Source organism: Naumovozyma castellii, chromosome 1, assembly GCF_000237345.1.
Source record: "Naumovozyma castellii chromosome 1, complete genome".
NCBI classification, from domain to species: Eukaryota; Fungi; Ascomycota; class Saccharomycetes; order Saccharomycetales; family Saccharomycetaceae; genus Naumovozyma; species Naumovozyma castellii.
The window spans coordinates 2,181,114-2,194,872 of record NC_016491.1 but is presented as its reverse complement, the minus strand read 5'-3'; the positions used below and the strand labels follow the sequence as shown (position 1 = coordinate 2,194,872).

Genomic DNA, 13,759 nt, shown 5'->3' with positions numbered 1-13,759 from the left:
TAATTAGTCATTATAAATGTAATTTCTATTCTGTCTAAACTTCTTCACTTCCTCCTTTAAGTATGATCTCAATATTTCCATTGAATTCAATTTAAATTCGTAAGAAAAATCAAAAGGTCCTAGCATATGAACTGGTTCATCCATGGGAGTTCTTACCTCATTTAAGAATGGGTGTGTAATTGCTTGCTCCACATCAAATCTTTCCCTGGGATTCCATTTCAATAAATTTTGTAATAAGTGAATGGATGAATTAGATGCTTCTGGATATAATGTTTTCCAATCAATTGGTGAATTCCAATGTAATTTGGCTAAATTATTATTGAATATATTGTAAGCTTTCACGGAGGCGAATTGAGACAATAATCGTTGTGATGGTGGACCCAATATTTTCACAATTTCATAAACTTGGTGTAACGTGTCATGACCCATAAATATAGGTCTCCTTCCGTAAAATTCAGCCAGGATACACCCCACTGACCACAGGTCTATTGCCTTTGTATACATCTTATGAGATAATATCAATTCCGGGGCCCTATACCATCTTGTCGCCACGTAATTTGTAATATCGTGTAATTTAGGACTTGCCAAGTTACCATTATCATTATAAAATTTGGGGTTAATACCTCTTGCCAAGCCAAAATCGCAAATTTTCAAATTCCCATTCAACGTACACAATATATTCCCCGGTTTCAAATCTCTATGAATGACATCAGCGGAATGAATATATTTCAAACCTGATAAAATTTGGTACATGAAGTATTGGATATGGAACTCTGTCAATTTGATGGAGGAATGAATAACCTTGGCCAAATCGTAATCGATCAACTCTTGGTAACAATACAATCCATCGTATGGTGAGTTTTCATTTATGATTTCCAAATCTATCAAATTAACGATATTCTTATGTCCTTGGAAGAAGTTCATAAATTTCAATTCCCTAATAGCTCTCTTTAGCAAGATCTCCTTCTGGAAGATATTGGTAACTTTCTTGATGGCCACAGGGTATGCATTTGCTGGGTTTTTATTATCCATGGCGGAACATACCACACCATAGGAACCCTTCCCTAGGACTTTGATAATCTTGTAGCGGCCCCTTATGGAGAATTTTGTACTAGAGCAGACTGTTCTTTGGGGGACGACGGGTTGTTTGTGGAACCCCAATTTTGCTCTCTTCCTGGAGATGGAGGATGAGGATGATCTGGAGGGCGGTGGTGGTGGATATATGGGCGGGTTAAATTTTTGTTTATAGAACTGGGTGGGGTCTCCCTGCCAGTTCTGCAGGGAGTCGTTGTTGTTGAGAGCAAGATGGTTGTTCATTCTAGCGAGGGTGCTTGCCGTAGTGGTAGTAGCAGCTGCTATTGCAGTAGTTGTAGCAATTGTAGTGGCAGAAGAAGAGAACAATTTGTGGCGGCCAAAGCGCCAGGGTTACCCGGGGCGAGGATTTGCGTGTTGGCCGATGAGAAGACGGATTCGCGTGTGCGGTGTGTTCTTCGCAAAGGAAAGGGGCGGTCGCGTTTTCGCTCACCAGCAAAACAGAAACAGAGTATTTAGGCCATCCATACTAGTGTCTTTGTTTGTTTGTTTGTTTATTTATGCCCCAGCCTTAGATCTTGTTAACGTGTTTCTACTATACACTACCACTACACCACAACACAGCACAACACACAACCACAACCACCGCAATGCCACCAAAGGAAGCCAAGAGAAGAACCCAGAGAAGAAAGAAGGACCCTAACGCCCCAAAGAGAGGACTCTCTGCATACATGTTCTTCGCCAACGAAAACAGAGACATAGTGAAAGCTGAAAATCCAAACATTACCTTCGGTCAAGTCGGTAAAGTGCTAGGTGAAAAATGGAAGGCATTGACCGCTGAGGAAAAGGAACCTTACGAAGCTAAGGCTAAGGCTGATAAGAAAAGATACGAATCTGAAAAGGAATTGTATATGGCTACTCAAGTCCATGCCGATGATGAAGAAGAGGAAAAATAATCGAATCTTCTTCTATCCTGCTCTTTCTCTTTAATTATATTAACCAATTGCAAACTTTTTTTTTCGTTATATTTCTCTCCCCTTCCCCCTTATATCTTTTGGTTAAGTAATAAATTTTGTATTAATACTATATTTTCTAACTTTTATTTTCAACCGTTCATTAAGAATGTAGATCTTATACAGCTTTTATCCTTTAGGGGTAATATTAACTTGAATGCATCACCCTCGTTTAAATAATATCTAAACATACGTTTCATTCGAATAAATCCCATACCTTCATATAATTGTAACGCAACTTTGTTCTCCACCTCCGCTTCTAACATAATCTCATCACAGCCATCATCAATCATCTTATTGATCGCAATCTCCACTAATTTCTTAGCAATACCTCGTCCACGATAACTTTTTTCCACGGCAAGCATACCAATATATCCTCGCATTCGACTATTACGATGCATTTCACTCTTACAAATAATACAACCAATAGGTACATCATCATCACTACTCCCACTATCAAACGCAAGAAAACATAATTCAGGCCATTGATTCAGAAAATATCGATAAACATAGATCGAATATGGTTCTGATAAATCAATATCAATCAACTTCTTCAATTCATTAAAATGCCTGATCGAATTGATGTCTAAACTCTTGTACTCTATACCACCCATCCTCTACTTTTCTTTACTTTACTTTCCTTTCTATCTCTTGTATTCTCTTACTAATACAACAATTATCTAATCGCTTTACGTGAGAAAAAAAAAAAAGAATCACCTGTCTCACTCAAAAGTACAAATAGAACAGAACACCCTTTAAAAATTCAATTAAAAAAAAAACCTGTCAAATTCGAATCATGTCATCATCTCACTCCACCATCAAAACAGCACAATAACAACGATGTCCCTCTCCAACAAGACAACGATAATAAACGTCACAACGGGGGATCCACAACTCACATCCCTCAAATATTTCATCAAATTTCAACATCTACTAACATTCATCGCTAATAAATGGCAAATTCCAACAAATCAAATACTTATAATATTACCATATGGTTCCAAGTTAACTTCGAAAAACTTCTCCTCATACCATGTGGATCAAGGACCCCTCTACGTCTTCGATAGAAGACTATTTCAATTAAATAACAAGCCATCCGCAACATCAACGACGACGGATCATCTCCACGATGAGGCGGAAACACTACTGGATACCCTCCTATCGCATCATCGAAAGAGGAAGGACACAGAACTGATAATGTTAGTGAAACCGATACATTCCCCACTGGAGGAATGGCAGACCTCCACCAGGGACGAGACAGAGACAGAGCTGACGTATAACAAAGTGACGAGCTTAATAACGACTAATCTGGGATGGTTAAGTGCCCTAGAGATTGATGTGCATTATTTCGCTAATATTATTAAGGATACCATGAATGAGGTGGTTCATTTGTTAGATTCACTTTGCGTGTGTGAACAGTATTTGAAATTGTATTTCTTTGACGTAATGAAACTGTATGATTCCAACGTGCAATTCCTGCAACAGTTACAGGGGAAAGGGTTGGATGTGGTGAGCCACTGGCAACAATGTTATGAATCTATCTTGAGTAAATTGAATTGCGAAGAAACATCTTTACAAGCGTTTGTGGATGAAGAATCATTAAGGGAGAAGCAAAATGCTATTACAGATTTGGATAAGAAGGTTAATGACAAATTGAATAATGTTAAAATTAATATGGACAATAATTCTAAATGTAAAGATGATGTTGGAGTGCATATTCAATCCATACGACGGGAATTCACTTTGGATGAATCTAAATATGTCCTGGAGGATACAATGTTAAGTAAATTTAATGGATTGGTAGAAACAATGAAATCTCGCAGTAGGGAAGTCCTTAATAAGGAAACTGACGAATTCAACGTGGAATATTTAAAGTCAGTGAAAGATATGCTCATTGATGATAAACTTAACGCAACAAAGATTCTCTTAACCATTGCACAAGCATTGTATTCTCAAGCTGAACAATTATTCCAATTAAAGAGAAGTTTGCAAGTTAAATCAATTATCATTTTTGGCCAAATTGCATTCATACAATTGGAAACTTTGAAATTAAAGAAAATTCTTTTAAGTGATTGTAATAAAGATTTGGAAAAGTATCAAAAATATGAAATTGAATTCGCTCAGGTGGAAGATTTACCTCTCGTGTATGGTCTTTTTCTCATTGAAAGTTATAGAATTCAATCTTGGTATTACCAAATGTTATTAGATTTAATGGATTTTGCCAAATCGCTGGAAACAAATTTAAATTCCGAAACTTACAAAAGAGAAAGATGGAAACAAAAATTCAGATCATTAACTAATTTATTCAAAGATACGAGTGATAACGGTATGACTTCTCTATTGGCATCCAATCTTAGTGAATTCTTTAAAGATGGGATTTCAAATGTGACTACGATCTTAAGAGAACAATATTTACCTAATTACAAACAAAAATGCCTCAAATTCTATCATAATGTGGAAGTATACCTCACTCAATTGCAAACAGTGGATGTGCCAGAAAAATTTTTTATGATCTTATCTCAAAATTTTAATACTATTAAACATCTTCCAACACTAACGACATTATCGTCCTCGCCATCATCATCCCTCTCATCCCCAGATATGACTAACCAACAAATTTCAGAACTAGATGGGTATAAAGTAAGAATTAAAAAATTAGAATCCTTATTACATGAATCTAAATATTTACGTTATGAAGATTGGCCCTCAGGGATATTATTAAATAAATCTCCTTCAATGTCATCAAAAAATAACATTTTTCGTAATAACTTGTCAAGCATTAACACCAAATTGGCAATGTCAACTAACAATTCAATGAATTTGACACTTCAACCTGATAATGAACAACAGGAAGAAATAGAACAATACGTGAGTTATCAACCAATAGATAATAATATGCAGATCCAAATCAATGAACTTCAAGATATCATAACAGACTTAAAAATGAACTTGGAGTCGACTACAAAAGAACTAACTATGCGTACTAATGAGGTTGTGGATTTGAAAATTGAATGCAAGGCGTACAGAGAAACTTTGACAAATTTAAATAGCGAATTGTCCAGACTAACTGAAACAGATGAAAAGGAAAAAATTAATCGAGTCGATAGAGACGCAATATTCAAGAAACAAATGATACAAATGATTGAAAAAAACAAAACTTTAATGTCTGAAGTAGAAACATGGAAAGGTAAATGCACTGAATTGCAAGAAACTAATGATAAATCCGTTGAAATTGAAGAATTGAAGAAAATGCATAGTCTTGAACTTGGTTCAATACGTGAAACACATGATCAACAAATAAAGAAATTACAGGATAAAATAAGTTCTTTGGAAACTCAAAAGGTTTCAACAGTTCAATTGTCAGAAGATGTCAAAGAAACCATGGATGTGGCAGTCTCTACAGAAGAAGATATGGGATCAAAGGAGGAAAGTGTCATTGACGTTGCAACCGTCACAGAATGCGATAAAGAAAGGGAAGAAAAGAGAGAAGGTGTCAAAGCAAAGGAGTTGACACCTGATATCATTGAACGCAACTTACAGAACGCAGAGAGTGAACTATTTGAAATATTTTCTTCAAATATTACAATTCTTGAAAACATTGGTTTATTATTAACATATGCTGATGATCGTTCCGTACAAATAAAAAGAGTAAAAGGTTTGAGGAAAGGTGCTATGCAGAGCATGTTGGATGAAACCACTCAATTCACGGAAGCAGATAGATTTATTAAAAGTTCTGTGTTTCACGAAATTCAATCATCTTTCACTAGAATTCAAGAAGGTAACGATAAAATGGAAAATCGTGTTTTTTTCCTCAATAACATTGAAACGATATACTCGGAAAAGCTCTATGAAACTGCTGTGATAAGGAGGTTCAAAGATATTGAATTTTTAGCCAAGAAACTGACAAAAGAAAACAAGCTCAAGAGAAGCCTGTTAGAACAATACCAAAGAGAAAAGTTAACATTAAAGAATTTTGAGATTGGTGATACAGTATTATTTTTACCAACTAGAGAAGATTTCCCTGCAGATGGCTCTTACTCAGGCTCTATGAACTCTTCCTTTTCCTCTGTGGATCTTTCAACTCCACCACCATTTGAAACCACCAAAACACAGCCCTCGCTTATCGGTAGCAATTCGAACATTGATAATGACGTGACGGAAAAACCCACCATAAAACGACCATGGGCAGCATTTACTGCATTCGATGAAAATACTAGATATCTTTTGAGAGACGTACAAGAACAAACAAAGGGTAGGGATTGGGCGATTGGCCAGATCAAAACGATGCAAAAATTTGCTGTTGATGGAACTAACTTTAATCCTTTCAAGCTCCAGAAAGGTACCATCTGGTACCAAGTAACCGCAGATATCATAACCAGCCGACCACCTGCTAAATAATGACAGACCGACCTATTTAATAATATTCATTCTTATTTGTAATATTCAAATACACAATATACTTATATTCTTATTGTTTACTTTGCAATATCATTGCTGTTTTTCATATATACAAGACTATCTATATTAAGATCCAATCCTTAGCGTAATTCTACACCATATTTGCTGACTAATTCATGATTAACTTTATTTTGTAGATCATTTATCTCAGCGTTGGTAATATTTCTATCCATTGACTGATAATTTATTCGATAACACAGAGATTTTCTGTGTGTTTTAGGATGTAAAAACTCGTCAGTTAACTTGACACTTTCCACTAGATCACCCGCAATATTTCTTACAATTTCCATTATATCGTTTTCATGAATTTCTTTGAATTTCTCAGAAGTATCAGGTAACCAAAATGCTACATCTCGTAAGGTACCAGGGTACTTAGAGTATGGTTTGAATGTTGTTATTTCGCCCTTCTTAAATTGCTTATGAAATCTTTCATCTTTAGTCCACAGCAATCTAATATCAGGTATTTCAAACAATAGCATAGCAATTCTGTCTAAACCAAGACCAAAAGCCCAGCCTATCTTTGAGTCAGCTTTATATCCTGCATTTCTCAATACCTGTTCCTTTACTACTCCACAACCACAAATTTCTAACCAATCATTATTCCACCATACTTCAATTTCCCAAGAAGGAGTTGTCCAAGGGAAGGTCGTCGTGACCCACCTAACTTGTAATGAATCAGGAATTTCAGTAGATTTCTTTAGTTTCATTGATTCGATCTTCTTGCTGAAAACCTCTGCAACAATTAATTCCAAAGATCTTTTCAAATGTGCCTCACATAACAAGGCTTCCTTGTTAGTCATATATGGTTGTCTTGTAGAATCATCAAAGGGGTCGGCCTCCTTCACAACAATCTTTGTAGTATAATTTTTCAATAATTGTTCGAGCTCCTTAATACTCTTCTCCAAATGGTGTAATTCTTCCGAAGATCTACCCCAAAGATGTGCACCTTCCATTTGATGGAAAACTGGATAATGGGTCCTATCAATCTCATCCCTTCTGTACACATCTGCAGATATTAAAAATGCTTCCTCATTATTCTCTTTAATAGAATGGAAACATTCTTGCTCATGGGCTGATGTATGAGTCCTCAATAGAGTCTCTCCATTGATATAATATGTGTCTGATACGGATCTACCTGGGTGATCTTTCGGGAACCCCAATGAATCGAAGTTTTGCCATTTGGTCACTATTGGCTTGAAATGATTGAAGGTTGCAAAATGAGAGCCTGGTAATGAGTTAAATCTGTGCTCTATAATATTACGAAGTATACCAATCGGGTGTGATTCGTTTAAATGGAGTGATCTATCTGTTAAATTTAGGATAGATTCTGTCACGTTAGTGAAATTTGGATCTGATTGGTAGGAGACTCCATTAATCTCCAAGCTTTTCGGTACCGAATGTGATAATTTGGATATGCTAGTGGAGAAGGTTCTCCTTAGCGGGTAAAGGACCAGCTTATACATGTGTAACGTCTGTTTTCCTCTTAAAGGTCTCGAGGTTAGCGGAAATGAAATTTCAAATAAGGGATCATTTCAATAAGCTGTCCGTAGTACAGAGCCAAGAAAGTCCTCAATAGCAGTATACATAGATCGGCAATTGTATGGACGCAAGATATCAAGACATTTATCACGAGCCACTATTCGTTTATTAAACTCTCTATACTTTTATGCTATATACTATACCAAGTTGGTCGCTATTCGTTGTTACCCTCGTGGAGTCCGTAAATACCGTTAAAGAAATCACTGTGCAAATATCAAAATATCTAACATTATTTAACTACAGAGAAAGTTGGAAAACACTGAAAGTAAAGAAGATATCAAGAGAGTCGGCCAAATGCTATTGAAATCATACACAAGTAATATACCAGGCCCTGTATCATTGCAGCTGATACCCAGATTTCTATCTTTTAAACGTTTTAAGCATGAGTATGCCCCCAGATATAAGGATACGGAAAAGAAGAAACAAAAAGGGCGTGTCCCTGTGAGAACAGGTGGATCAATCAAGGGTTCAACTCTAGAATTTGGTCAATTTGGAATGAGATTGAAGACAGAGGGGACAAGGCTCACGGCCCAACAATTAAAGGAGGCTGACAATGCCATTATGAGATATGTAAGACCTTTAAATAATGGTCAACTATGGAGAAGACTTTGCACTAATGTTGCAGTTTGTGTGAAAGGTAACGAAACAAGAATGGGGAAAGGTAAAGGTGATTTTGATCACTGGATGGTTAGAGTGCCAACAGGAAAGATTATTTTTGAATTGAATGGGGATGACTTACATGAAAAGGTCGCTAGAGAAGCTTTTAGAAAGGCAGGTGATAAATTACCAGGTGTTTATGAATTTGTCACCAAACAGTCGTTGGTTAGAGTTGGATTGAATAGTTTCAAAGATTCTAAGTTGGAGCAAGAGAAGAAAGAAAATTATTTCTTAAAATTACAAAAGAAGCCTTCCAAACAGTATTTAAATCTTTTAAAATCCAAGGAACCAGAGTTTAAATTGTTCAGGGGACGTTAGGTGAAGAAATGTTTCCCATGTAAATAATAACATGATATATAAGATATTCTTATATATTCTAATTTAAATTTATCATTCGTTCATTCGTCCAAGATACACATTACTTTGGCAATGAATCCTTCTAAATGGAATATAGCTTTATTACCTAATGATAATCTTTCATCAAATACACTGGCGCATTCAATTATTCCTAATTTCATCTTATCTTTAGATATACCAGAGTTTTTTAATAACGCAAGTGTCAGCTCTTGAAGAATGGTTTTTGCTGGAATGCAATGCGCTAATAGATCATAAAGTATAGCACGACATTCAATTAAGGATCCGACTGTCTTTTCCCTTTGAATTTTATTTGATAATTTTAATATAACGACAAGCCAGTCTGGTCTCACTATAGGAGTTCCTACCTTCAATTGCATTTCATTATTTAGTGACATAGATTCTAGCATCAGCAATGCCGTTCTTAAATTACCATTACATTCTCTTGCAATTTGGTTCAATATTGAGCCATTTTCTAAGTTAATCTTCTCCATTTCCACGACATTGCCTAATATGGAAACAATTTCATTATTAACAGGGGCTGGTACACGAACCATTAAACAACGCGACCTAATAGGAGAAATTATAGAAGACATTGAATCACACAACATAATCAATCTGATGTTTCTGGAATATTTCTCCATGGTACGTCTTAAAGCAGCCTGGGCGTCTCTAGTCAAAGAATTAGCTTCATTGATAACGACACATTTATATCTATGAGCTAAACCATCTTTGGATTCTTGAAAATCCACTTGTTCCATTTGTGCCACCTCTTTTAACAATTCCTGGATAACAATTCTATCGTTATTTCCCATGTCACTGGGCGTTATTTCCAAATGGTAGGGCGAACTAACCACATTCAATTCCAACTTACGATTAGAAGGGGTTACAAATTCTCTTATATCAATCTTTAATCTATAAACACCAGAACCAAAAATGGACTCCAAGAGAGTCATACATCTAGTCTTTTTACCACTACCATTAGGTCCATAGAATAAAAGATGAGGTAAGTCCTTTGGCTGTTGTGATAATGAGTTGAGAAGCGCTGTTAGCGGTTCCGTATGAGACAATGTCTTCAATGTCTTTGGACGATATTTGTCAACCCACAATGACATACTTGGTTTATTAATTGTTTGCTTTGCTTTCTTAGTATCATGACAGATCTCACTTTAATCAATTCACGATTTGTTAAATAATTCAAAGATTTTTCACGCGTTTGCCAGTTTTTTCCAGACAACGGGATCTGGAAATAAACAATGAGCAATCAATCGATCTCCTATTGAAATGAAAAGCATCCATTTCTAGAGTAAATAGAGCCAACGAAATCCTTATTACTAGAAGGTGAGTAAACACAAAAGAAGATATCGCGTGGTTACAATTTTTAATCAATTCGAAATCGATAGCTTTTTTGCCATCACCTTATAATACCTAGTCGAACAATGGAACGTAAAAAATCATTCATAACCCACAATAATAATGCTGCATCAAGTAATTCAAGTAACATCAAGGGGTTGCAACTGTTTATTGCTGACTTGAGATCTACCCAACAATCAGAAGAACAAGAAAAGAGGATCCAAGCGGAGATAGTTAAGATCAAACAGCACTTTAACTCAAAAGATCATCATGATAAATTGGGTGGCTATCAAAGAAAAAAATATATTGCCAAGTTGGCATATGTGTACATCACTTCAAATACTACCAAACTAAATGATATTTTATTTGGGTTGGATCAAACTGTAGAATTGTTAAAGTCCAATGTCTTTTCTGAAAAACTCATGGGATATATGACTTTGGAATTGTTATACGAGCATCGCAATGTCATTGAGAAGATCAATGACAAAGTTGAATATCAATTGAACAAAGATCTGGTCGGTAACAATGATAACTTTACGTCATTGGCCTTGAATTTTATTGGGGTGGTAGGTCTGCTCTCAAGTCAAATGGGATTCAATGAAGAATTAGTGTCTAATGTATTCCAAATATTAAGGTCTCCTACATCTTCTCAAAACTTGAAGAAAAAATCTGCATTAGCATTTTTGACGCTTCTAAAAGCTAATCCAGCCATCCTTACAGAAGATTCTCAAAGGAAGCAATTATGGATTCAGAGGATCACCAATCTCTTGGATGACACCCAGAATTATAGATTGACACTGACCATTTTACCTTTAGTGGAATTTATTACGAGGAATATAGACCCCAACTGTTGTACAAGATTGTTACCCCAACTGACCCAAATTCTTTATGATTGTGTGGTCTTAGGAACGTCATCGTCAAGGGTGAACCAATTCCCTTTGGAGTACAAATTTGCCAATATTCCAAATCCTTGGTTAATCACGAAGATCGTATCTTTATTGAGTTTAATGATTATGTCCCCAAATGAATCTGATACTAATGTACAAAACACAGCTATGTTACATACTGATAATATTGAACCAGAAATTTTAAATAAATTGAGAAGCTGTGTTACAGAAGCTATCAAGTTAGGTACAAAAGCATGTAATGACCCCATGGAAAGAATTGTTCAAAATACTGTATTATTTTCTTTAATTAATTTTGCATCTAAGCTGGATCCGTCACCTGAAGCCATAAAGAACTCTGTAGTGGCATTATGCTCATTATTATCATCTCCTGAAATAAATGTTAGATACTTAACTTTAGATTCATTGGTCAAGTTATGCTCTTTGAGTGGAAAACCTGCTATTGATGCTGTTCGTTATGATAACCTTAATATCATCCTTAACTTATTGAAGCATGAACGAGATGCATCAATCATAAGAAAAATTGTGGATCTTTTGTACACGTTTACTGATTCAGATAATGTTAAATTAATTGTTGATCAATTATTGAATTTTGTCACCAATTCGAAGCATGTTAATGATCCTCATATTAAATCGGACATTGCTGTCAAGATTGCCATCCTAACCGAAAAATACGCTACAGACCCGAATTGGTTTGTTATAATTTCTTTGAAAATTCTATCCTTAACAACCTCTAGTGCTTCATTCAATGATGATGAGATTTGGCAGAGATTATGTCAAATTGTTGTGAATAATCCCTACTTACAAAAAATTACATGTGAAAAACTACTTGATTATCTCTATGAAAATGAAGTTTCCGAATCCATTATTAAAACTAGTGCATTTTTATTAGGTGAATATGCGAACCAAATCACTGATAGTGTGTCAATACCTGAACTTTTCAATCTTTTTACCGATAAATACTTCATCGTCTCCAATTTAACAAAGGCAATGATTTTAACCATTATGGTTAAACTATATATATTTGCACCTGAGATCGGATCTGCAGTGATTAAGTTTCTTCAATTAGAGTTGAACTCTCTAGATATTGAACTACAAACAAGATCATTTGAATATTTGAAACTAATCCAGTTGGCAAAGGTGAATGGAGGTGATATCAATCTGTTAAGAACCCTTTTTGCTCCTATTCCTCCTTTTAATACTAAGGCTAACCCATTATTGAAGAGGCTTGGAAGTCTCCCATCTACTGCGGGCAACACATTGGCAGAAGCTACGCCACCTTCATCTTCGAGTCCATTGCCAAGTGATACCACCGCCTCAACAACGGTATTAACACCCTCAAACAAGATGCCACCAATTGCACCTGTTTCTCGAATGAATACTCAAAAAACACAAGAGCAATATTATTCGGAGCAAATATTGTCACCAAATTGGAAAGAAGGTTTCGTGAGAATGATCCTACACAAACAAGGTATCCTTCAATCCACACCATTAATAAAAATAATTTATAGAATTACTGCCCCAGATCCCACTCAACTATCAGAACTAAGAATTTCTTTGACGTTCATAAATCAAACTGAATGGGATATTACAGGTCTTTCCACGGAGATTATTCCTCATCGTATACAGGATAATCCAGAATATGTCATCACAAAGAAGGAAATACCGTCAAATGCCTCAATTCAGCCACAGAAGAGATCTGAGCAAAGCTTTGAGCTTATTGTAAGGAAACCATTCGATGTGGAACTGAGTCCCATTTTACTAGTCCATTTTAAATGTGGTGGTAGCGTAAATGTCTTAAAGTTGAAGGCCGCAGTCGGTGTAACAAGCACTTTGGGACCAAATCCACAACATGTGACTGAATTACCAGAATTTATTCAACGATGGAAAGTACTAAGTTCTGCTTTGGGTAAAGATGGAGAATGTGTAATTGATGGTATAACATTGAAAAGAGAGTCTAGTGTCCTTGAAGATAACGTGGAGGATGCTGTACTTTTAATGAAACAGACCATGAAACGTGTAGGATTTGATATTGTAGAACAAGGAAATGTTAACAATACAATATTTGCATCAGGAATAATTCATACAAAGAGTGATGGTAACTTTGGATGTCTCGTCAAGGTTAAATATCAAGATAATGGGAAAATTAGTATCACATGTAAAACCACCAAAGCGGGTCCACTAGCAACATATATTGCAGAATGTATTAGGTACACATTAATGAAATAAACAAATAAGAATATAACTCTACCGTTTAATGAATATAACTTGTCTTTCTTTTCTTATAAACCAAAAATGTGTCAAATCAGTGATCTGCGAAAACGGCGTTACCCGATTGCCGCGATGACTATCGTCAATGGATAATGCTCCCTTAATTGAACGACTCCTATTAAACAACACACTACAGAACGTTGTCGTCAAGTGAGTCAACGATAGTTAAAGAGAACC

The 13,759-nt window shown here is 35.7% G+C and overlaps 8 protein-coding genes across 8 annotated transcripts; 4 read left to right on the top strand and 4 right to left on the bottom strand.

Annotated features, from left to right (window-relative positions):
* Window positions 1–3: 3 nt before the first annotated feature.
* On the bottom strand, window positions 4–1,317 carry SMK1 (mitogen-activated protein kinase SMK1; the record flags this gene model as incomplete). Its single annotated transcript, XM_003673993.1, has 1 exon — window positions 4–1,317. The coding sequence occupies one exon, from the start codon at window positions 1,315–1,317 to the stop codon at window positions 4–6; it is 1,314 nt and encodes a 437-aa protein (XP_003674041.1).
* A 365-nt stretch (window positions 1,318–1,682) lies between these two features.
* Window positions 1,683–1,988, top strand: NHP6A (high-mobility group nucleosome-binding protein; the record flags this gene model as incomplete). The annotated part of the gene is made up of 1 exon (XM_003673992.1): window positions 1,683–1,988. The coding sequence occupies one exon, from the start codon at window positions 1,683–1,685 to the stop codon at window positions 1,986–1,988; it is 306 nt and encodes a 101-aa protein (XP_003674040.1).
* A 149-nt stretch (window positions 1,989–2,137) lies between these two features.
* Window positions 2,138–2,659, bottom strand: MAK3 (peptide alpha-N-acetyltransferase MAK3; the record flags this gene model as incomplete). Its single annotated transcript, XM_003673991.1, has 1 exon — window positions 2,138–2,659. One exon carries the CDS (start codon window positions 2,657–2,659, stop codon window positions 2,138–2,140), a length of 522 nt encoding a protein of 173 aa, XP_003674039.1.
* A 226-nt stretch (window positions 2,660–2,885) lies between these two features.
* ATG11 (autophagy protein ATG11) lies at window positions 2,886–6,443 on the top strand (the record flags this gene model as incomplete). Its single annotated transcript, XM_003673990.1, has 1 exon — window positions 2,886–6,443. The coding sequence occupies one exon, from the start codon at window positions 2,886–2,888 to the stop codon at window positions 6,441–6,443; it is 3,558 nt and encodes a 1,185-aa protein (XP_003674038.1).
* A 140-nt stretch (window positions 6,444–6,583) lies between these two features.
* MSF1 (phenylalanine--tRNA ligase) lies at window positions 6,584–7,966 on the bottom strand (the record flags this gene model as incomplete). Its single annotated transcript, XM_003673989.1, has 1 exon — window positions 6,584–7,966. One exon carries the CDS (start codon window positions 7,964–7,966, stop codon window positions 6,584–6,586), a length of 1,383 nt encoding a protein of 460 aa, XP_003674037.1.
* A 370-nt stretch (window positions 7,967–8,336) lies between these two features.
* On the top strand, window positions 8,337–9,017 carry MRPL16 (mitochondrial 54S ribosomal protein uL16m; the record flags this gene model as incomplete). Its single annotated transcript, XM_003673988.1, has 1 exon — window positions 8,337–9,017. One exon carries the CDS (start codon window positions 8,337–8,339, stop codon window positions 9,015–9,017), a length of 681 nt encoding a protein of 226 aa, XP_003674036.1.
* Window positions 9,018–9,097: 80 nt separating this feature from the next.
* Window positions 9,098–10,168, bottom strand: RFC5 (replication factor C subunit 5; the record flags this gene model as incomplete). Its single annotated transcript, XM_003673987.1, has 1 exon — window positions 9,098–10,168. The coding sequence occupies one exon, from the start codon at window positions 10,166–10,168 to the stop codon at window positions 9,098–9,100; it is 1,071 nt and encodes a 356-aa protein (XP_003674035.1).
* Window positions 10,169–10,492: 324 nt separating this feature from the next.
* On the top strand, window positions 10,493–13,540 carry APL3 (Apl3p; the record flags this gene model as incomplete). Its single annotated transcript, XM_003673986.1, has 1 exon — window positions 10,493–13,540. The coding sequence occupies one exon, from the start codon at window positions 10,493–10,495 to the stop codon at window positions 13,538–13,540; it is 3,048 nt and encodes a 1,015-aa protein (XP_003674034.1).
* Between the last annotated feature and the right edge of the window lie 219 nt (window positions 13,541–13,759).